The sequence below is a fragment of the Mobula birostris genome, chromosome 7 (genome assembly GCF_030028105.1).
Source record: "Mobula birostris isolate sMobBir1 chromosome 7, sMobBir1.hap1, whole genome shotgun sequence".
Classification (NCBI taxonomy): domain Eukaryota; kingdom Metazoa; phylum Chordata; class Chondrichthyes; order Myliobatiformes; family Myliobatidae; genus Mobula; species Mobula birostris.
The window spans coordinates 20157891-20183092 of record NC_092376.1 but is presented as its reverse complement, the minus strand read 5'-3'; the positions used below and the strand labels follow the sequence as shown (position 1 = coordinate 20183092).

General features: G+C 43.1%; 1 protein-coding gene across 3 annotated transcripts in view; it reads left to right on the top strand.

The window, feature by feature from the left end:
• The window catches only part of LOC140200037 (cohesin subunit SA-2-like), a 153328-nt gene that overhangs the window by 9271 nt on the left and 118855 nt on the right, over positions 1-25202 (top strand). For all 3 annotated transcript variants that reach the window (XM_072262691.1, XM_072262689.1, XM_072262690.1), the window contains exons 2-4: positions 10291-10468; positions 12039-12111; positions 20867-21013. In XM_072262691.1, the coding sequence (XP_072118792.1) occupies positions 10425-10468; positions 12039-12111; positions 20867-21013 (264 nt within the window). In that variant the 5' untranslated portion in view covers positions 10291-10424. The remainder of the gene's footprint in view (positions 1-10290; positions 10469-12038; positions 12112-20866; positions 21014-25202) is intronic.

Sequence of the window (25202 nt, the reverse complement as noted above, 5' to 3'; positions counted from 1 at the left end):
CCGTACCCTCCAAATATCCGGACCTGCCTCTTGGTTTTTTTGCACTACCTTACTTTCCATTTTCTATTTTCTATTTATGATTTATAATTTGAATTTTTAATATTTACTATCGATTTGTAATCCAGGGAGCAGGAAGCGCAGAATCAAATATCGCTGTGATGATTGTACGTTCTAGTATCAATTGTCTCCAAGCGCTGGTGGGCCTTCTTGGCAGTGGACTCTGCTTGGTTGGACCAAGTCAGGTCATTTGTGATATTGACCCTGAGGAACTTAAAGCTTTTGACCTGTTCCACTTGCGCACCACTGATGTAAATTGGATCGTGCGGTCCACTACTCCTTCAATTGTTTGGTGACAGTAAAGTATAAAGGTATGGTTTGTGCTATCATATCTCAGATAAAGTTGCAGGAAAATGATTCATTTCAGGATTTCATGATGTAATCTCGGCTGACACTTCTGAAATTCTACATGGTGTGAAGATGTGAGATAGAGTTAAGCTCTATATACATGACTCACTGCTTGTGACCAGAGCTGATTGTTTTGGCAGAGGAAGTGCTCTGTGTTCCAACAACCTCATCTCTCACCTTAATAACTTAATTCACCAGACAAAGAATTGTGTCTGTTGAGCTGTCTGGTTCAACATCAGTTAAAGTAGGCACAACACAGCAATATCTGAACACGTTGATTGCAGCCGAATTTTCTTCAAATCTTTCCTGTCACACTAATTACAGAATTCTCAATTTTGTTCTACACCACTTTATGAACTTCCTTAATTATAAATACACTCACGTTATTTATTCATTCTTATTATGTAAGTAGATTAATAAATCTATCTATTTAATTGTAATTATGTTCTTGGAGTTATGAATTAAACTCCTGCCCGTCAAGTCCCTGTTCTTAACAGGACTGCATGGATGCAAATTTAGGACGTACAGTATTGTGCAAAAGTCTTAGGCACGTATACAGTATTTCGTCAGGGTGCCTAAGACTTTTGCACAGAACTGTAGTAAATCTGTGTATTGCACAGTACTGTAGTAATTCTATGTATTGCACAGTACTGTTGTTGCTGCTGCTGCAAAAAACCCAAATTTCATGATCTATGCGTGTGATGATAATCCTGATTCTGATGTGTGTCCCTATTGTGGACAGAGAATGGGAAGGGGGCAGAGAGAGGGGAATCACGGTTTGGAAAAGGGGAGGGAGAGGGAAGCACCAGAGAGGCATTCAGTAATGATCAATAAACCAATTGATTGCAATCATGTAATCATGTCTGGTGTCTCAGGACTGTGTGTGTCTGCACCCCTGCCTCCTCCGCCCCGGCACTTCTTCTCTGCCACTTGACCCACACCCCTCCCAAGGCACTGCACCCTTGCCATTCCCAACATCCGTTGCTCCCGCCAGATTTACCACCTCAATCTCTGCTCCGCAAATACAGTACTGTACAATGGTCTTAGGCAACCTAGCTGTTTATTGTGCCTAAGACTTTTGCACAGTACTGTATGTCTGGCCCAACACACAGGGAGTAGTGAGACCCAAGGGAAAGGCAGTAATTGGGAAAGGTTCAGTGTAAGCGTGGAACATAATTAATTGACACTATTCTTCACTAAAAGTTTTCATACTGGAGAAGTATGATAAACTAAACAAAGTGAGAGATCTTATGAGACCCCTCCTGTTACAATTGAGCACAGATGTTAATGGCTGCTGTTATATCATAAGTATAATTGAATCTATCAATATAATTGTATAATTCAGGGTCCTATTTCTATGCTGAATGATTGCATGAATCCATTTATGATTAATAAATGGGCCACTCAGCCCATCTATAGTACATCAGCTAAAAATAATTATTAAGACTATTTGAAGGTTATGACATAAAACAGAGCTTGTGCATCTTTTAAATGTGGAGGGAACCTGCTTCGTGGTCTGTGTGGGCATTGAATACCACCTGTAATGCCTCTCAGATGAAACTTTTTTTCCCTCATCTTCCTTCTGATCCTTTTATATGGGAAGGATAAAAATTAGCATGGAGCTCCCAGTACCAATAACACAATGACCCAGGCCATCAACTGCTCAGTTCTCACTGCACTAGCTGTCTGCCTTGATGACTTCCTACAGCAGGTTTGTGTATTTTTGTTTCAGAGACCAGCCTCTTGTATATCCCAATTTATGGCTGTTGACTTCTACAGTAGAGCAAACATGTAGGGTTAAACCGGGAAGTATCTGTTGCTGCTCCTGGCTTCTTTTTTGCTGTTATCACCCTCTTCAAGTAGTAGAAGTGCTGTCCCTGAGGTCGAGTGTGATGTTCTCCCAAGGGGTTGTCTATTGAAGGGGTCTATTGTAGTAACTGACCTGGATCGCCATGGGACTTAACCTGGGATGTTAGGGTGGATTCCCTTAATGGAGATTCCCCTAATGTACGAGGCCTGTACATCACCTTGTTTAACACGGGGAGGCCGATTCACGGACAGCCAACTCACGGTCCTTGACAGTAAGGAATGCATGACAACTGGGGACCCTTCACTGCTGCAGCCTTCCTCCACCTTCAGGGCCATTGTGATGTGTCATCATCTTAAGGTCTTGAGGTCTTGTTGGATGGTCTTTACCTGGAACCTGCCCCTTGACCTTAACGCCATGTGTGGCTGTAGCAGGAGCTAGGTGCCAGATGGCTAAACTCCAGACAGCGTCAGTCTCAGAATCTCAGTGACTCAGGGCCTCTCCAGCAAGTAGAAGTTGTCTGGCTAGGGGGGTGGGTGGGGGGGGGGGGGTACCAGAGAACATTAATGGGCCAAGGCTAATGAACTGCCTCTGTAGCCGCAGAAGAGCCTTGACCACATGCTGAGCTCCTGCAGCAGAATGATTGTTGCCAATAAAACTTAAGGAGGTATTCAGGCAATTGGCCTCCAATATACTGCAGTTCACCAGCGCCCCTGCTTTCTGAGGAAGCTGAAGAGATCTGGTCTGTGCAAGCTAGTATGGCCTTCTACAGATGCGCAGTATTGAGCATCCTAACGTGCTGTGTCACTGTGTGGTGCAGAAATTGCAGTATGGTGGACAGGAGGTCTCTACCACAGGTAGTTAAATCTGCACAGCGCATCATCGGCACCAGGCTACCCACCATCAAGGATATGCAGTCGATACGGAAAGGTGCCGGCAAAAGGCCAGCGATATCCTGAAGGATCCCAGCCACCCTGCTCGTGGAAGAGGCTACGTAGCATCTAGGCCAGGACCACCAGACTCAAAGTGGCTGGATCAACTTCGAATCGACACCTCCACCCATTGGCCCACCCCCTCACCCCTCATTACCAACACATACATATCATCGAGTGTCACTTTATATACATGCGATCAGCTCATGTGCTTGTACATTGTGTTTTATAGGATTGCTTCTATGTTTATATTTATTGTGTTTTTTTAAATTATGTCCTTTATTGTGTTTTTTTATGCTGTACTGGATCCAGGGTAACAATCATTTTGCTCTTCTTTACACCTCTGTACTGAAGAATGACAATAAACAATCTTGCATCTAGAATATACATTTTTGACAGAAAGTGAAGCAGGGTGGTGCTGGAGCATAGCAACTTGTTGCAACTGACTCTCTGCAGATCCACTCATTGTTTCTGTTGCAGTCATTCTACTTATAAAAAATCTATGTGCTATGACTCCGATAATAACTGATAATTGTTCTTCCTGGACTGTTACACTTCATTCTGCATTGTTACCTCAGTACTACCTCAATGCACTGGTGTCATGAAATGATATGTCTGGATGGCATGTAAAACAAAGTTTTTTACTGTACTTTGGTACATGTGACAATAACTAACCAACTTAGAACATAGAATATAGAAGACAGTACAGGCCCTTTGGCCCATGGTGTTATGCCAAACTTTTAACCTACTCTGAGATCAGTCTAGTCCATTCTTCCTATATAGCCCTCCATTTTTCTACCATTCCATGTGTTTATCTAAGAGTTTCTTAAATGCTCGTAATATATCTGCCTCTGCCACCACTCCTGGCCGAGTGTTTCACACGCCCTCCTCTCTCTGTGTTTTATAAACAAACTACCTCTGACATCCCTGCTGTACTTTCCTCCAATCGTCTTAAAATTATGTTGTCTAATATTAGCCATTTCTGTTCTGGGGAGAAAAATATACCAATTTTCTTTTACCTGTCAACAGCCAAGGTTAAGATTTCACCCCAAGAAATATGCAACAGACTAGCTGAACAAAAGCTCGGGCGATAAAGCTGGTTTAATTCTAATCAAATATGAAGGCAAGGCCTGCCCATGCCTCCCACTGGATTTGAGGAAACTGCACTAAACTCGTGTGTTAAGTTAACCGTGATCTAATTGCCTGTCAGAATTGGACTCGTGGCTGAACAGCCCAAGTTCCCAACACATCACATTGAAAGAAATGTTAACCCACCCTTCCTTTTTTTGGAAAGCTGATCATTTTGCACTTGCGGCATTTTCTGCTTCTTTCTTTGATCGCTTGGGAGATGATCCTGCAGTACAACGTATTCCTAAGTATCCTCTTTTTATTTAGCAGGTTGAAAGAAATAGTAAAAGTGTTGAGCTACAAGTCACTAATCATCGTTGGAGATTACTTCCTCTCTGCGGACGGTCCCATTTCCCTCCGTTCATCTATCAGCATAAAATTTCATATGCACAGTACCTCTCCCGTTATTGTAACATTTTTCACTCTAATTCCAGTGATTGTAACCACATTGCCTGAATTTCTAAGAGAAAATGTTTTGCGTTCTGCGGGTGACAGCTGTCTGGGAGTAACTGATGTATGTATAGCTCCTCTTACATAGATACATATGTATTAACTGTGTAGGCATCTCCCTGTCTCTATCTGTGCAAACCTGGCCTTTGGATATCTCCAATTGGAAGAAATTATCATGTGAAAAATGCCACAATAAACTGCGGGCCTGCAGTGCTGTAAAAATATTCAAGTTTGACTCATTCAGGAAATAAACAAGAAGGCTGCCTCCCACCGCATAAATCTGCTTGTGACAGAGCATGGTGCTGCAGATTATGAGTTGGCTGCTTTTTGATTTTATGTAGATAGTATGATTACTTTTTCATGTATTGTAATAAGATGCTGTGCTGTGGGTTATTCTCCCAGTGTATGGAAGTGGTCCGTGGAATGGCTGGTCTCGTCCTTCAGAATCAAGAGGAGACGACCTCACTGTGTCCTGTGGCATTTTCTCGAAAGTGTAGGCTGTGACTCCGTTGCAATCTCCGAGCCAGTTCAAGTCCCGCTTTGTCAGCTTCCTTCTGAGATTTGATGACAAAAATCTGCGGGCAAGTTGCACTGTCAGAACTGTAGTCCTCCAAGTGGAGTGTTAAACCGAGGCCCCACCTGTCACCAGGTGTGGAAGAGTAGGGCAGTTATCTCCATTTTCTTGGTTAATGTTTAATTAACTGCATTTAAATTCAGATTCAGATTCATTTATTTATCACATGCACATGGAAACATACAGTGAAATGCGACATTTGCATTAACAGACAAATCAGCTTAGGATGGAATGGAGACAGCCCGCAGGTGCAGCCACATGTTATGGAGTTTAGTGCAAAGTTGTTGCTGCGACTGGACTCAACTAGCTGATAGATCTCGCTCCTGCACGCCTTCTTGTCGCCATCTGAAATTCTGTCAACCGTAGTTGTGTCGGCAGCAAGTTTATAGGTGGCATTACGGCTGTACCTAGTCATGGGTGGAGAGAGAGAGAGAGAGTAGAGCAGTGGGCCAAGCACACGGCCCTGAGTTGTGCCAGTGTTGATTGTCAGTGAGGTGGAGATGTTATTTCCCACCCACACGGATTGTTCCAGGCAGTGTGGCTTGTTGGGCCTGAAGGGCCTGTTCCACAGAGTATCTCGATATAAATAAATAAACAAACACAACATACCCACAATGTCCAGCGGAACCAGTAATCTAATCGTCATCCTAGTGTTGCTCGTGGAAAATCGCAGACTGGTTACTCTTTGCTCTAAAGCAGAGGTTCCCAACCCGGGGCCCACAGACCCCTTGGTTAATGGAAGGAGTCCACGGCATAAAGAGTGTTGGGAAGCCCTGCTCTAAAGTATGTAATCGCTTGGATGAAAGGAGGAAGCGAAAGGGGTTATACAAATTCAAGACTTTAATAGCATAGTTCTTCCCATTGCACTGAAGTGCTTGCTGTGAATCAGAGGAAATTCCCCCTCATGGGAATCTTTCCTAGGGTAGGGGAATGAATTTTAGTCCAACTGCTTATATTATCATCAACTTTTACCGCCGCCGTTTGGTTCCAATATAAATTTTGATGCAGTTGCTGGTCCTTTCCGTCTATGTTCAGTTTAGTGAGAATTTGAAGTAATTTTTCATGTTGCACTTTGTCGAATGCTTTAGTGAAATCAATAAAACATAAAAAGACATCATTTTGATATTCAATTACCCTTTCTGAAAGCATTTGTAGTATGAAAATTGCGTTCCTAGTTCCTCTGTCCTCAATAAACCCATATTGCAGTTTAGAAGTTTCTGGCCTTAACTAAAGCATTCGACACAGTGCAACATGAAAAATTATTTCAAATTCTCGCTAAACTAAATATTGATGGAAGGGACCAACAACTGCTTCAAAATTTATACACCCTATCCTCGTTATATGCGGGGGATACGTTCCTCGAAGTTGACGCATAATGTGAAATCGCATAATGTGAATAATTAGTTAAATGGAGAAAATAGGGGTGCATTTCAGAGGGCTTCCTAAATATGTTTTATCTGTAATTTATTCACATTTTCATACCAATATGACACAAAAGCAGTACTACAAGACAACATTTGTATTATATTTCATCAATTTAAGGTAATATTCAATGTAATAAATCATAGAAAGTTATCATCTGAGGGTTTACAGTACTCACCAACAGTGGCAGGTGTGTTCGCTCCGGGAGATGAATGGTTGTTGTGGTGTCGGGCAGCTTTACATGGATAAGGTGGATGGTTGTGGTCGTCAGGATCATATCAAGCACAGCAAGGGGTGAAGGAAGACTCACAGAACTCTTAGAGCTGCTGGCAGAAGGTGTTACTGATTTGAATAAAGTGGTGAGGGTTGTTTGCTTGGCAGCATTTTGTTTTAAATTTGCTTGTAGAGAAGAAGGGTTGACGGCAGGGAATGACTGAATTGCTGACTCCGTTCTAAACGTGGGTCCATGTCCATCACTCCCGGGATTTTCAAAATCGCCTGTTGCTTGAAGCATCTGAGAGATAGTTCGCGGTAAAAAAAATACGTATGCCTTGAATGTGGATCACACCTTGCTCGAGTGCCGTTGCCAAAACTGACTTCCAAAAAATGAAATCCATTTTTTCCAACAGACACATTTCTATAACAACAAGGCTGAGGCTACTAAAATGTTTTATCTGGTCAATCTTGCTGTAAGCTTTCAAAACATGGACTCTTAACACCAGAACTCCAGAGAAACTTAGGAGCAACAGAAATGTGGTTTCTTAGAAGAATGCTGAAAATATCATATAGAGGTAGGGTAACTAATGAGACAGTACTCCAACGTGCCCATACAAAAAGATCTTTAATGAGAACATTAAATGAGAGGAAACTTAAATTCCTAGGGGGAAGATTTAAAACAGACCTGGATGGAAGCTTCTTCATATGGAGGGTGGTGATGTTATAGAAATAGCTGCCAGGGGTCATGTTTGAGATACAATAATAGCATTTAATGGACATGTAGACAGGTGCCTAACAGTTGTTAGCTAGAGGGAATGAGCCATGGTGAATGATATTCTTTTGTTGATTGCTTAAATATGCTAACTTCGCTAATTGGAACGCTAATTTAGTTTGACTGCTAATTACGCTTCGTATTGCTTAGTTATATTGCTAATTAGAACGCTTAGTTTCACTGATTTGAAAGCCAAGATTGCTCCATTGCTATTTTAGTTTTTTTATTACTGTAAGATTGTTCATCATCTTTGCTGGTTTCGTTATAAAGGACCGACCATACCTTTCTCGATTTGGAACTTCGTTATTTGGAAGCGCGCCATTCAGTGTCAATTACCCTGGCTTAGTCTCTCAGCGGTTTTGGTTTGTTTTCAGGTAACCGCTACACCTGGTTTAGAGGGACATGGGTCAAATGCAGACAAAGTTTAGAAGGGCATTTAGTTTGGCATGGACGAATTAGGTTAAAGGAACTATTTTCATGCAGTATAATTCTATGACTCTGTAATTCAAATCTGGAACTTCGTGCCTGATTTTGGAGTGTAAACTTCCCTATTTATATGGGGTGGTGTGGGTAGTGGTTAGTGTAACATTGACAGCCCAGCAGTTGGGGTTCAATCCCTACCACTCTCTGCAGGAGTTTGTACGATCTCCCCATTCACTCTGCCGTCTAGTTCTTAATTTCCTAACCCTGGGAAAAAGAGTCTGCCCATTAATCCTATGTCTCTCTTGATTTTATTTCCGTTTTTCCAAATTTACGTAGCATTGCAGAGTTATAGAGACATACAGCGAGGAAACAGGCCTTTCGGCGCACCAAGTCTGCACTGGCCATCAATCACTCATTTACACTAATCCACTTTTTTATTCTTCCCATCAACTCTCCTCACCGCCCCTCCCCCCACACCCAGATTCAACCATTTACCTGCTCCCTAAGGACAGTTTACAATGGCCAATTAATCTGCTGAAATGCAAGACGTTGGGACATGGGAGGAAACTGTGGGAGCATCTGGAGTAAACTCACACTCTTGCAGGGAGAACAGGCAAACTCCACACAGACAGCACCACAGCTCGAGATGGAACCTGTGCCTCTGGTGCTGTGATGCAGTGACCCTGCCAGCACAGTGCAGCCTGAAAACAATGCAGACGTGTAAATGTGCCATGGAAGTCGCTCTATAAATAAATAAATGCAGCATCATCATTTTGTGCCACGTCATGTGACGTGCGTGATCATAGTTTCATGACCATAATTGTTCTTGGCAAATTTTTCAATGGAAGTGGTTTGCCATTGCCTTCTTCTGGGCAGTGTCTTTACAAGACAGATGACCCCAGCCATTATCAATACTCTTCAGAGATTGTCTGCTTGGCATCAGTGGTTGCATAACTAGTACTTGCGATATGCACCAGCTGCTCGTACGACCATCCCTCACCTGCTCCCATGGCTTCACGGGACCCTGATTGGGGGGGGGGGGGGCTAAGCAGGTGCTGCACCTTGCCCAAGGGTGACCTGCAGACTAGTAAAGGGAAGGAGCGCCTTACACCTCCTTTGGTAGAGACATATCTCCACCCTGCCACCTGAAGATAAATACATATCTTTCTTTAATTACCTTGTGAGTTCTATCCCAGTCATTAAATCATTTCCCTGCAACAAGAAATGATCTGCTTTCCAAACTATATTATGTTTAAATTTAGAAAAAATTAGAAGTGATATTTTTGATCCTTCGGTTAAATTTGAAGAGACTTGGAAACCATTTATTCAACATTTTCACATGATGTAATTTGACCTTTCCGAATCCTTCTTATTAACTTAAAATATATGAATGGAGGAGCGGAGTTGACGACGTTATTGAACATGTTCGATTTAGGATAATGGTCTAGCCTTGTTTTGTTCTGTTTGCTTTTTTGGGTTTAGTATTTAGTTCTTTGTTTCTTTTTGGGGTTTTTCTTTGTTTTTTTTCTTTTTTCTTTATGATTAATTACATCATGAGTTTGGAAGTCTATTATACCTGTGTTATCTGAAATCTTTTCTGTATATGCTTATTAACAATAAGATTATTCCAATCTCTCCATATCAACATTGTTATTTTGTTTATAACTTTGGAAAATTAATAAAAAGATTTAAAAAGAAAAGAAATGTTCTGCTGGACGAATTCAGCAGGTTGAGCAGCATCACTCGGAGGAAAGGAATTGTTGATGTTTTGGGTCCGGACCTGCACCAGACCGATTTTCTCCCATGGATGCTACTCGAGCTGCTGAGTTCCACCAACAGATTGCTTGTTGATTTACATTCCAGCATCTGTAGTCCCTTATGAATCATTCCACAGTGCTACCCTTGTTCTGCCATTGCTTCGATATTTGAAGGCCGCATTGTTTTGTAATGCTGGTCTCCAACTAAAAACTAGAATGAAGTTCAGGCACTGAGCCCTGCAGAGTTTTCCATAAGACCACAAGACATAGGAACAGAATTAGGCCATTCAGTCTATTGAGTCTGTTCTGCCATTCCATCATTTTACCCCTCTCAACCCCATTCTCCTGTCTTCTCCCTGTAAACTTTGATGCCCTGACTAATCAAGAACCTTTTATTTCTACAGCTTGACAACATGTGAGACCAGGCAGACCTGGAGTTCAGCTGAAGAGAAGGAGGTGCAGTGGGTGGACATGATAAAATGGCTGTCGTCGCAAAGGGGACACTTTGTTAGGACTGTGGCTGAACCTTGTAGCAGAGATGATAGCAGAAGTGGAGTCACCCAGCAGAACGTCTTGCCAAAAGTAAGGAACTCTTTGACTGTACTTCGGAGGTAGGCGTGATTTATTCTGGGTTGGACGGGGCTGCAGAGATGTTTCTACAGAGCTAATCTCACAAGGTCCTTGACCAACTTGACTTCCACTACAGTTGTCCTCTTCCGGGATTAGAACACAACACAGGAACAGGCCGTTTAGTCCACAGTGTCTGTGCTGAACATGAAACTATGTTAAGCTAATCTTTTCTCCCTGCACACGATCCATATCCCTCCATTCCCTGAATATTCATGTGGCTGTCTAAAAGCCTTTTGAATGCCACTTTCACCGAGCGTCCACAGTGCTTTACGTAAAAACATTTGCCCTTTAAATTTTAAAACCGCAAACAATAGGAATACTGCAGATGCTGGAAATTCAAGCAACACACATCAAAGTTGCTGGTGAACGCAGCAGGCCAGGCAGCATCTCTAGGAAGAGGTACAGTCGATGCTTCAGGCCGAGACCCTTCGTCAGGAGGGTCTCGGCCTGAAACGTTGACTGTACCTCTTCCTAGAGATGCTGCCTGGCCTGCTGCATTCACCAGCAACTTTGATGTGTGTTGCCCTTTAAATTTTCCCGCTCTCATCTTTAACCAGTGCCCTCTGGTGTTTGACATATTCACCCTGGGGGAAAAAAGCGCTTTGACTGTTTACCCTCTGTATTTTTTATTTTTATTATTATTTTTTAAAAATTATTATTGAAAATCAATAAGAAAAAATACATTAAAATAATCAAGTCAATATATCAATATGTATAATAAGAGTCAAACTATTAACCAAGCTAAACAGTATATCAATAATAATAATAAGAAAACAAAATGTTAAAGCTATTTTTTTTGGAAAAAAGAAAGAAGGGAAAAAGAACCCCTGCTAACTAAAACAAAAAAACCCTGCTAACAAAAAAAGCGAGAGGAAAAAAAACCTATTTGGAGCACAGACCCGGAGCTATACGCCAAACAAGCTTCCATTAAAAAAAACACATCAATCCGCCAACCAAATCCATTTACTGTCTGTATGCCTTCCATAATTTTATAAATTTCTATCAGGTCTCCCCTAAACTCCAACACTCCAGACAAATTAACCCAAGTTTTCCAGAACTTCGCCTTGTAACCAATGCCCTCTAATCCAGATGCCATCTTGGTAAAACTCCCCAGGATCTTGAAAGCTTTATTTTTCACAACATAAATTTTCCATTAGAATATGTTGGTTAGATCAAGGCTTCTCCACTTTTACCTTTTTGAACATGCATTCCAGAATCAAGGAGTGTAATTCTCAAAAAGGTAAAAATCCAAGAATAACACTGAAGAATGCTGGAGGAACCTAGCAGGTCAGGCAGCATCTATGGAAAGGAATAAACCTCATGAAGGGTCTTGGCCTGATACGTTGACTCATTATTCCTCTCTGTCGCTGCTGCCTCACCTGTTGAGTTCCTCCAGCATTTTGTGAACTCTGGATTTCCAGCATCTGCATAATCTCTTGTGTTTGAAAATCCCAGAGCATTCTTTGATGCAATTTTGTTTGCTATAACTCAGGAGGTTTGATATGTTTTATGTTTGTTGCAGAGAGAATGAGAGCCACTCTGAGTCTGATGATGACCTGGAGAATCAGAGGAGGGGAAGTGAAAGCACCACTTCAGTGAGTAGCAGGGAATTTCCTCTCCTGATGTAGGATTGAAAATTTCAATCTCATAACCTTGACATAAAGCTTTGAATGCCACAGAGGACTGAAGTTTGTTTAATTAATAAGTGTTTAATATGTTATAAAAATGTTTCTGTATATGGGATCTACATATGAAACTTCTTCTTGTAGCGCATTTTGATTTTGGTCACATTGAAGTTTGACCTTCCTAAATCCCACTCCCACTTTTAAATCTCTTACTATCTCTTTTTTCCTTTAGTCCTGATGAAGGGTCTCGACCCAAAGCATTGACTATACTACTTCCTATGGATGCTGCCTGGCCTGCTGTGTTCCGCCAGCATATTGTGTGTGTTCTTAAATCCTTTGCTGTTTCAGAGTCTAACGAACCTGACTCAACAAAGTTTGATACATTATTTTAATAACTTCTCTTCAAAAATACTTTATTTTTTGGAGAGAATCTGGGCTGAAAGGCTGAAATGAAAGGGACTGTCTAAATGTGAAAAGTCTTAAATCTGATATGTGAACTCTGTTCCTCTTTGCACAGATGCTGCCTGACTTGCTGAGTCTTTTCAACATTTTCTGTTTCTTATTTTAGATTTCTAGCATCTGCTGGCATTGTAATTGGCTGTTGTGTTTCATATGTTGCAAGAGTGATTGTTCTTTACACTTGCTTCTTACAAGCCTTGCTATATCTCTAACGGTCTGGGATTGACTAGATGTACACAGGGATTCAGTAAATTAGGGCACATTGAAATTTTAAAGTAAAAGTGAAGTCAACATATCAAAGTACATACATGTCACTGCAGGTATCTGGCAGAGATTTACAAGGAAACAAAGAAATAACAATAGAATTTATGAAAAACTAAACATAAACAAAGTCTGACAACCAACCAATGTGCAAAAGACAAGTCATGCAAAAAACACACCGATAATATGAGTTCTTGAGAGTGAGTCCGAGGTTGTGGAATCAGTTCAGAGTGAGGTCAATTCTGAATTTGTAGTGGTCTACTTGTACTTGAGAAATTTCAATAACACTATCCTCTGTCTCTTTAAGTTATGAGCTTAACACTGCATACTCAGAACTGCCTTGGTGGTCAATCCAATAGGTTTTAATAGGTGCATTTAATGCCAGAGAAATGTATAGAATATGCATTCTGAAATTCTTTATCTTTGCAAAAATCCATCAAAACAAAGAATGAATGACAGTTAAAATGTTAGAACCCCAAAGCTCCCCCCCCCAACTCCCCCCTCCCTTGCATAAGCAGCAGCAAGGCAACAACCCCTCCCCACCCCCACCAGCAAAAAGTATCAGCACCCTCCACCGATCACTCAAGCATGCAGCAAAGCATCAATAAAGACACAGACTTGCAGTACCCCAAAGACTACTCGTTCACCCAGTAATTCGACATACCACAGGCTCTCTCTCTCCTTAATAAGGGAAAATGAGGTGTCCCATTTCACAGCGAGAGCGGAGACATAACAAACAACTCGTTGATTTACGATGTTAGAAGTCTGTTGCGTCACATTTTACGAGCTCTGCGCCCAGAGAGTTGGCACCAGAAGGGCACAGTTCTCCGGATGCACAACCCCTGGCAGCTAACCCACTGCTCCCGATGTTCCATGTTCTCCCGTGACGCTTCATTTAGGGACACCGGCCTAGAATCAGCATGTCCCCAGAGGCACGAAAATCCGGAACCCTGAAGAAGCACTCGCTTCCAGGCCGCGTCCTTGGGAAATCAACAAGCAGCCGGTCGTGAGGCCCTGAGAGTGGGTCCCATTTCCGCAAAGAACTGAAGTCAGAGTGTAACTCCAGGTCAGGGTCTTCAAAAGAACCTTGAAAAGGGAAAAAATAAATATCAAAGATAGAAATAGAGCTGTTAATGAAGATGCAGGCAAAGGAGTTGCTGTTTAGCACCACCTTGGCTTGGCTCGGCCTTCAGAAGCCCACTGATGATCCATTGACATACATATTCTGGTCATTGACCAAACTGCTGCTTTCTGACTGTAGTGCCATCACAACTGAGAGGCTGTTCTTTTATGGCCAGACTCTGCCAGCTGTTACCACTCACCCTGCCCGCCCAAAACCCCTACAACTGCAAGCTCTGAATCCTGCTTCTCGTGCCTCCAGACCTTATTGAGTGTGAAAAAATTCATGTAGAACTCTCTTTCCTGGTGTCATCCTCACAACTGTCTCCATGCGAGCAGTAGCTCAGAGATCTATAATTAAGTTACAGTCCATGTGCAAAAATGCACTGGGGAAGTTCACTTGTTTACTTACTGTCATGTGAGGGGTTGGCTTATCTGCCAGTCGAAAGGTTCCCCCCCTCCCCCTTTTCTTTCTCCCTGGGCCTCCTGTCCATGATCCTCTCATATCCCTTTTGCCAATCAACTGTCCAGCTCTTGGCTCCATCCCTCTCCCTCCTGTCTTCTCCTATCATTTTGGATCTCCCCCTTCCCCTCCCACTTTCAAGTCTCTTACTAGCTCTTCTTTCAGTTAGTCCTGACGAAGGGTCTTGGCCCGAAACGTCGACTGTACCTCTTCCTATAGATGCTGCCTGGCCTGCTGCGTTCACCAGCAACCTTGATGAGTGTTGCTTGAAAGCCACTTCTGCCGTGTTGGTCATTGATTGGCCCATTCAAAGGATGCGGCTGCACCTTCCCATTGATGGGCTTTCGTGCCATGGCACCGGTGTCCGGTTCCGGGTGCCTTAGGAGTATAAGAATAGCACGTCCGAGAGACCTGGAATCTTTCCTTTTGTCTCCAGGGTCCAATTCAGGCTGAAGTTGCAACCAGCATGGACGGACCATTGTGAAAGAGCGTTGCAGACATAGACGAGTCCCACCCCCTGTGTTTCTTTCGTTAAATATTCATTTGCAGCATGCTTAGTTTCTCAGTTTTATAACCTGGGGAGATTTAATGGAGTACCTGTTAAGTTAAAGGAGTTACTGAATGTTCAGTATTGTTGTTCTGTGTAGTTTAGGGCAGTTTAGACAAGCACTTGTTTAGCTAGATGCCTGGTTTAATGTTTTACTCTTCAGTTAGTTAATGTGCCCTTTTGCAATCTGTGTCTTCTGTTTCACTCACTGGATCCTCGAATCTGCCTTGCGTTATGTTTACCCATATCCAAGGTGTAGTGGTAGTTAATAGTGTTATTCTGATGGCACTCAGTTAGCCACTGCTACCTGGGAGGAGTTCACATACTGTACAAGCAGCATTATCAGTGATGTTCAGTTGGGTATCCTGCATGCTGGCCTCCTGGTGTGCTCTGCACTCTCCCTCAATAACGAACACAACACAGTGTGTGCTGACTCGTGCAGATCTTCACTCAGGCTGCCCTTCAGAGTTACGGATGTGTTTTTTTTATCACTGCTGCTCTATGGTTTTGTAGATGGACAGTAGAGCACGTGTGTGGTAGGAGGACGGTGAGCTACTCATGTCTTTTCACTGTTTCTGTTTGGCTTCGTAGTTGTTTCATCAAAGCGCTTCCAGAGAGATCACTCACTTTTGGGACGTTCTCATCTTTTTAACAGGTGGGAAGCCAGAATTCTCTTAGACTGGTGAGGATGCTCTATTTCTTCAAGGAAGCTTTGAGGATATCTCTGGAACAATTTAGTCTGTTCACTTTGGAATCCCTTGCTGTGGAAGGGCTCAGAATAGGGGTCAAAGTTGAGAGTTTACTTTGAGGCATGTGAATGATGCAGTCTATCTAACAGCAGTGCTACAACAGCTTTTAAACTCCTGTATCCTCAATGGTAGTTGTTCTCAGAGACCTCCATGGCCAATTTCCATCAGGAATGCTTCTTGCTTAAGATTAGGATAAGATTAGTTTCTTTTGTCACGTGTACATTGGGACATACAGTGAAATGCGTCGCTTTGCATCACATCAGCGAGGATTGCGATTGCGCAAGTGTCACCATTCTTCCATCTTTAAAATGACATGCCCACAACTCAATCACCCTAACCGTATGTCTTAAGAATGTAGGAGGAAGCCCATGCGGTCGCGGGGTGAATGTATAAACTCCTTTCAGACAGCAGTGGGAATTGAACCCCGATCGGTGGTTGCTGGCACTGTAACAGCGTTATGTTAACCCTTAGGCCACCGCGCTGCCCCCGCTTCCTTTTGCTAATTTTGTAAGTCCGTTTAAAATCAGGAAATGTGGGATAGTGGCGGAGCTGGTAGAAATGCTGCCTCAGGCTATTGGGCCCCTCAAGTTCAGTCCTAACCTCCAGGCGTTCTCACATCCACCTTGTGACTTTGTTGGTGTTTTCCAGTGGGCTCTGGCAACTGGAGCACCCGTACTGTCACAATGGCATACGGGTTGGTCAGATAATAGGCCTCCATAAATTCGGTAGGGGACTGGTAGAATCTGGTGTGCTGGGGGGTGGGGGTGGGGTGGGAGATGTGCAGAGGATAAAATGAGTTTAGTGTCAGTGAGTGCTTGATGGTCAACATGGGCTTGGTGAGCTAAAGGACCTGTTTTTCTGCTGTGTGACCATGACTCCAAGGTTTTTGAATAAAGCAGAAAAACACCTGTGGCAAATGGTGAAGTTACCTTCACGAAAAGGATGGGAACATTTTAAATAAGAAGCTCACTATCACATTAGGTATGGTCAATATAGACAATAGACAATAGGTGCAGGAGTAGGCCATTCGGCCCTTCGAGCCAGCACCGCCATTCACTGTGATCATGGCTGATCATCCACAATCAGCATCCAGTTCCTGCCTTATCCCCATAGCCTTTGTTTCCACTATCTTTAAGAGCTCTATCCATCTCTTTCTTGAAAACATCCAGAGACTTGGTCTCCACAGCCTTCTGGGGCAGAGCATTCCACATATCCACCACTCTCTGGGTGAAAAAGTTTTTCCTCAACTCCGTTCTAAATGGCCTACCCCTTATTCTTAAACTGTGGCCTCTGGTTCTGGACTCACCCATCAGCGGGAACATGCTTCCTGCCTCCAACGTGTCCAATCCCTTAATAATCTTACATATTTCAATCAGATCCCCTCTCATCCTTCTAAATTCCAGTGTATACAAGCCCATTCGCTCCAATCTTTCAACATATGAGAGTCTCACCATCCCAGGAATTAACCTTGTGAACCTATGCTGCACTCCCTCAATAGCAAGAATGTCCTTCCTCAAATTTGGAGACCAAAACTGCACACAATACTCCAGGTATGGTCTCACTAGGGCCTTGTACAGCTGCAGAAGGACCTCTTTGCTCCTATACTCAATTCCCCTTGTATGAAGGCCAGCATGCCATTAGCTTTCTATATATATATAGATATTCTATATATGTTTTGCAGCAATCTCTCTGAGTTGAGGAGTGACCAGTCAGCACGAGGGAGTGTCGTGAGCAATCTTGGGCCCCTTATCTTAGAAAGGGAGTGCTGAAACTGGAGAGGATTGAAAGGAGGTTCGCAAGAATGATTCCAGGGTTGAACGTCTTGTCATATGAAGAGAGCTTGGTGTCTCTGGGCCTGTATTCACTAGAATTTAGAAGAATGAGGGGTGACCTCATTGGTAACTCCCTCATTGGCTATATTTAAGAGGGAGTTAGATATGGCACTTGTGGCTACGGGGGTCAGGGAGTATGGAGGGAAGGCTGGGGCGGGGTTCTGAGTTGGATGATCAGCCATGATCATAATAAATGGCGGTGCAGGCTCGAAGGGCCGAATGGCCTATTCCTGCACCTATTTTCTATGTTTCTATATAGACCCTTCCTGAGGACTGGAAAGGAAGGGGGGAGTTGACAGAATAAAAAGGTGAGGGAGTGGAAGGAAGACTGTCTGGAAGGTGATAGGTGATGCAAAGTGGGTAGGAAAGGTAAAGGGCTGAAGAAGAAGGAATCTGATAGGAGAAGAGAGTGGATCACGGGAGAAACGCACACACACACACACACACACACACACAACCCCCTCCCCCAATCTACTATTTTGTTCGTGTTTGGACAATTTGTTGTCTTTTTGCATGTTGGTAGTTTCTCCAACTTCGTTGGTGAGTAGTTTTTCATTGATTATACAGGTGGACCTTCACTAATCCGGCACCATTGGGACCTGAGCAGTGCCGGATTAGTGAAAAGGCCAAATTACAGAAGGATCACATTAAGCATAATCAGTGCCGGATTATCGACGGAACCCGATAACAGGTAGTTGGATTAGTGAAGGTAGACCTGTATTTTGTTTCTTTGAATCTACCGTGAATATCTGCAAGAAAATGCATCTCAGGGTCATATATGGTGACATATACTGTATGTAATTTGATAATAAATTTGCTTTTGACTTTGGAAAACAATGTGCAAAACTTGGTTTGAAGGTGTGGATTCAGTAAGAGAGGGTATTGGCTAATTTCCAGAACTATGGAATGGAATTAAGGGAGTGGGATTAATCAGGAAGTTCTACAAATGAGCTGACATTAGCACAATGACTGTATGAGCCCCAAGTGTTAAAATGACCCCTCTTTAATGAAATATGAGGCCCATTCTCTCCCCTTGTTTGCAGAGTTTTTTTATTCCAGTATTCATTCTCACTTGCCAGGGTCGACTAAGAAACCAGTGACTTTTCTTTTCCCCATAGCAAGGCAGCTACAGTTATCCAGATGCCAGCCATTTAACTTCATAATCCCATTTGCACTCTGACCAGTCTGTGGCCTCCTGCCTGTACTGTCACAAAGAGACCTAACATAAGTTCGAAGAAGAACACTTCATTTTCTGTCCAGGCATGTTGCAGCCAATAGATTCAATATTTAATTTTCCTGCTTTGGATAACTTGCTCCCTCCTTCTTTCTATTTGTATCAGATCATAAGAGCATAAGAATTAGGTCAAAAATTATAGGCAGAATTAGGCTATTTGGCTGAAGAAACCTGCTCCACCATTCCATCATGGCTGATTTATTATCTCTCTCAATTCCATTCCCCCTCCTTCTCCCTGTAATCTTTGACATCCTTACGAACAAAGAATCACCTCCATTTTAAATACGCCCAATGAATTGGCCTCCATAGCCATATGTGGCAATGAATTCCACAGATTCGCCACCCTCTGGTTAAAGAAATTCCTCTGTCTAGGCTTTCAACTTCTTCTATGCTGTGGATCAATACCAATACTGTGTACCCAATACTAGAAATCCCTCATCTAGGCCTTTCAATATCGATAGGTTTCAATGAGATTCCCCCCTCATTCTTCTAAACTCCTGCAAATAAAGGCCCAGAGCCATCAAACGCTTGGGGTTGGCCATTTGGACATGCCATTCCCTCCACCCACCCCGCCCCCCATGATTTTTCAATATTCTGGCCTGCTTAGGATGTACCAGTAGGCCAACCTTCACGAACCTCTCAAACTTGTAGAGGCCACTCTGTCTACCTCGTTGTGGACATTGCACCTTCTACGTCTGCCTGTACTGCACTTCCTCGGCAACTGTAGCACTCTATTCTCACCCTCAACAATTTGTCCTTCGACCCCTCCCACCTTCCTCTAAACTCGAGGGATAGCCATGGGCACCTGTATGGGCCCCAACTACGCCTGCCTCTTCGATGGCTACATAGAACAGTCTATGTTCAAAGCCTTTCCCGATAAAACACCCCAACTCTTCCACACTTTGAGGACTGCATTGGTGCTGCTTCATGCACCCATACTGAACTCATTAATTCCATTAACTTTGCCTCTAACTTCCAGCCTGCCCTTAAATTCACTTGGCCCATCTCTCACACTGCCCTATACTTTCTCGATCTCACTGTCTCCCATCTCTGAAGACAAACTGTCAACCAACATCTTTTATAAACCTACCGATTCCCATGGCTATCTTGACCATACCTTTTCCCACCTTACCTTCTACAAAAATGCTATTTTCTTTTCTGATTACCTTTCCCTCCACTGCATCTGTTCCTAGAACATGGCTTTCTGTTCCATGACATGAGAGATGTCCTCCTCCTTCAAAGAATGGAGTTTCCTTGTCTCCACAATTGATGCTGCCCTCATCCATATCTCTTTCATTTCCTGAACATCTGTGCTCACCCCATCTTCCCACAGCCTTAACAGTGATGGAGTTCCTGTTGTCCTTACCTACCACCCCATGAGCCTCTGCATCCAACCCATCATCCTCCGCTACTTCCGCCATCTCAAAGGGATCCCACCACTAAATATACCTTTACCTCCCCCGCTCTATTCTCTGCTTTCCACAGGGATCACTCCCTCCGCGATTCCCTTGTCCATTCGTCCTTCCCTACTTACCTCCTTCTGGCACTTATCCCTGCAAGTTGCCTAAGTGTTACATCTGCCCATACACTTCCTCCCTCATCTCCATTCATTGCCACAAAGAGACCTAGAAGAGGCAACACTTCATCTGCGAATCTTCAGGTCCGGTTCTGCCAATATGGTCTCCTCTATGTTGTTGGTAAATTGGAACGCTCCAACAAGACCCTTCGCTCCATCTGCCACAAGTGGAACTTCCTGGTGGCCAAACATTTTAATTGCGATTCCCATTCTCGATCCGACATGTTGGTCTGTGGCCTCTTCTTGTGCCAAAACGAGGCCACCCTCAGGGTGGAGGAGCAACACCTTATATCCTGTCTTGGTAGCCTTCAACCTGGGCATGAATATTGATTTCTCCTTCAGGTAAAAAAAAAATCCCCCCGCGCTGTCCCAGTTCCTCTCTTCACCCCTCCGTTCTTCCTCTATTACTAAATGACAATAAAAGAGGACTGCGTGTCCTCATAATCTAATCTAATCTAATCTAACTATTTCCCTGCCATTTGTAGACGTGGAAGAAACGAAGGAGCCAGTCATCGAAAGGCAGGCGGAGATCGAGGAGCCACCAGATCCGATCACATGGAGAAGAGCAGCAGGATGAGGTTGAGGCCGTCACGCTATTTGAAGTGGTCAGGATGGGCAAGAGCGCCATGCAGGTACCTGCGGGACGATGAGAACTCAGTGGTCTGCACTTGCGTAGCTATGTTGGTGGTCCTCAAACTGGTTTACACCACAGTGGTTAAATTACTGACCATGTTAGTGTAGGTACTGTTGGTCACTCTCCCTGCAGTCAAAGCCACCTCTGGTTCGGCGGGGCGGGGGGGGATGGCGGCGGGATAACTTCCCACATTTGGCTGTGATTGTCTGCCTACCCTGTTGTGATGGCTGAGATTAATTCAATCAGTGTTATGATCTGGTGCTTTATCAGGTGCAGTTTCTTTGTCACGTGCTCAGATGCAGTGTGGTGCATGTACAATGAAAAGCTTACTTGCAGCCAATCACAGGCACATGGGTTCCGACAGAAATAGATCCTTCAGCCCTATTGATCCATGCTGACCAAGTGTCAGTCTATACATATCTCACTAAACATTTCCTGTCAAAGATCTTTTAAACATTCCAGTTGTACACACCTCTTCCATTTCTTCTGGCAGCCCATTCCGTAGGAGAATGAGGGGCACTCTTATAAAAGTGTTTACAATTATGAAAGATGTAGATAAAGTGGATAGCAGCCAACTTTTCCCCGGTGTAGGGATTAAAAAAAGGTCAGATACACAAACACAAGAAAATCTGCAGAAGCTGGAAATCCAAAGCAACTCACACAAAATGCTGGAGGAACTCAGCAGGTCAGGCAGCATCCATGGAAAAGAGTAAACACCTAATGTTTTCTTTTTTCCATAGATGCTGCCTGACCTACTGAGTTCCTCCAGCATTTTGTGTGTGTATTGTCAGGTATAATAGTTTCCTTTCAGAAGCACTTGTGAAGGATGTGAAGGGGTGGGGCTTGGAGGAATATGGGCAGAACACAGGAAATTGGCTCCAACTGGGTAGAGAACATGATCTGTCTGTACTGATTGGACCAAAGTGCCAGTATCTATGTTGTATTACTCTGTGACCTTGTGACAACACACAGTGTTGAGAGGTTTCAAAAACCAAATGAAGTACACTTACCTTGTACAGTCATTCTCAGGACGCGGGTACTGAGAGCAAAACTGACATTTAAAGTTCATACATATATGTCACCATATACTCTGAGATTCATTTTCTTGTGGGCATCCACAGTAACTACATGGAAACAGGCTGGGTGAGTGGGTGGATGCATGGCAGATGCAGTTTAATGTGGATAAATGTGAGGTTATCCACTTTGGTGGTAAGAACAGGAAGGCAGATTATTATCTAAATGGAGTCAAGTCAGGAAAAGGGGAAGCACAACGAGATCTAGGTGTTCTTGTACACCAGTCACTGAAAGCAAGCATGCAGGTACAGCAGGCAGTGAAGAAAGCTAATGGCATGCTGGCCTTCATAACAAGGGGAATTGAGTATAGGAGCAAAGAGGTCCTTCTGCAGCTGTACAAGGCCCTAGTGAGACCACACCTGGAGTACTGTGTGCAGTTTTGGTCTCCAAATTTGAGGAAGGACAATCTTGCTATTGAGGGAGTGCAGCATAGGTTCACAAGGTTAATTCCTGGGATGGCGAGACTCTCATATGTTGAAAGATTGGAGCAACTGGGCTTGTATACACTGGAATTTAGAAGGATGAGAGGGGATCTGATTGAAACATGTAAGGTTATTAAGGGATTGGACACGTTGGAGGCAGGAAGCATGTTCCTGCTGATGGGTGAGTCCAGAACCAGAGGCCACAGTTTAAGAATTAGGGGTAGGCCATTTAGAACGGAGTTGAGGAAAAACTTTTTCACCCAGAGAGTGGTGGATGTGTGGAATGCTCTGCCCCAGAAGGCTGTGGAGGCCAAGTCTCTGGATGTTTTCAAGAAAGAGATGGATAGAGCTCTTAAAGATAGTGGAATCAAAGGTTATGGGGATAAGGCAGGAACTGGATACTGATTGTGGATGTGGATGATCAGCCATGATCACAGTGAATGGTGGTGCTGGCTCGAATGGCCGAATGGCCTACTCCTGCACCTATTGTCTATTGTCTATTATTGAAACACAATAGAATCAGTGAAGAACTGCACACAGATAGAAAAACAACCAATGTGTAGAATGAAACAAATTGTGCAAATACAAAAAGGAAAAGAAGTTACATTGTGTGCCCCTTATTGTCCCACTAGACTGAATAACAATTTTTCAGTTCAAATTGGAATAACAATTTCAATCAACAATTAAGAATCAGCCACATTGATGGGCCTGGAACCACATCTAGCTTGAAATAGAATGGGACTTCCTTGACCAGAGCAAATGTAGTGAGCCAGATGGGTTTGGACAACATTTCCAGTGAGTTCCTGGTCACTATTACTGATACTAGCAATTTAATCGCAGATTTATTTGATAAATTGAATTTAAATTCACCCAAATGCAGTCCTTTGGATACTGGTAGGAATGGTTCCAGAAACTGGGAATGTATTGCTTGGTAATTAGAAATTATAGAAATAATTTGATCAATGTAGGTAGAAAGTATTCTCACTGGTTGGGGTTGGTATAGAGTTGAATTAATTAATTAATTAATTGACATACAACACAGATTAAGCCCTTCCGGCACTGTGAGCCACTCAGCCCATCAATTCCCTGATTTAGTCTAAACCTAATCACGGGACAATTTACAGAGACCAATTAACCTCTTAAACAGTACGTCTTTGGATTGTGGGAGGAACCCGGAGCGGTCACGGGGAGAATGTACAAACTCCTTTGAGGCAGCGGTGAGAATTGAATCCTGGTCGGATGTGCTGTAAAGCATTATGCTAACCCCTTGTGCTGTCTTTACTGTGAAATTTATTCAAACTTGATGTTCCTTGGAAAAAAAAGCTAGGTATGGGAAAAAAAAACTTATAATCAAAACTGGGGAGAGGTTTTGGATTCCCTGTGCAAGCAACACGAAATATTAAGTAGGTTGTTATTTTCACTCAGATCTTTGTTAACTAAAAGACTTAGGCAATGCAGAGTATAGGTGTATATGTGGAGGCAGGTTATAGATCAGCAAGGTTGCTGAAACAACGTTTTCAAGGTGGGCAGGAAATGAATTGCAGCAACTCTCAGGTTGCAAGCAGAGTAGGGAGCGATTGTTTCAACTGTGTTAATAAACTCATGACTTTTTTCAGTTGGATTTGCTTAGCTCTGACAGAAATATGCAAACCGTCAGTTACACTGCGTTTAGAGTATTGAGTACAGTTCTGGTCACCACACTACAGGCAACATGAGGTACGATAGGGAGAAAGAGTGCAGAAGAGATTCAACGGGAGTCGCCTGAAATGGAGGGCTGTTGTTATGAGGAGTGATTGGATAGGCTGGTTTATTCTCACTGGAATTTAGGAGGCTGAGCGATAACATTATTGAAGCTTACAAAAATTTTGAGGGGCACAAATGGGGCAGATAATCAAATTTTTCTGACCATGCAGGCAAAGTCTAGAACTAATGGACACATATTGAAGGTGAGAGATCAGAAATTTCCAAGTTCAAAGCATTGAGCACATCTACATGCAACATTGTAAGAGAGCAGTATCCATGGTCAGAGATCCCCACCACCCAGGACATGCTCTCTTCCTGCTGATGACATCAGGTAGAAGGTACAAGAGCCCGAGGACTTGCATCATCGAGTTGAAGAACAGTTATTACACCGCCCCCCCAACCATCAGGCTCCTGAATAAAAGTGGATAATTGCCCCGTCATTGAAATGTTCCCACGACCAATGAGCTCACTTTCAAGGATGTTTTATCTCATTATCTCATGTTCTTGTTATTTATTGCTATTTATTTATACTTGCGTTTGCACAGTTTGTTGCCTTCTGCACTCTAGTTGATCTTTCATTGATCCTATTGTAGTTACTATTCTATAGATTTATTGAGTATGCCCAGAAGAAGATGAATCTCAGCATTGTATATTGTGATATATATGTCGTTGGATAATAAAACTTACTTTGAACTTCATTATCACAGGTTGGAGGTGAGAGAGGAAATTTAAACAAGATCTAAGAGGTAAGTTTTTGACGCAGAGGGTAGTGAGCTGGCAGAGGAAGAGATGGACACAGACACAATTACAACTCTTAAGAGGCATTTTGACAGGTACTTGGATAGGAAAGAAGAGGGATATAAGCTTCAGGGGATTAGAACAAATAGGTATCACAGCCTACATGGACAGTGTGTGTTAAAGACCTGTTACTGTACTGTACATTCCTAT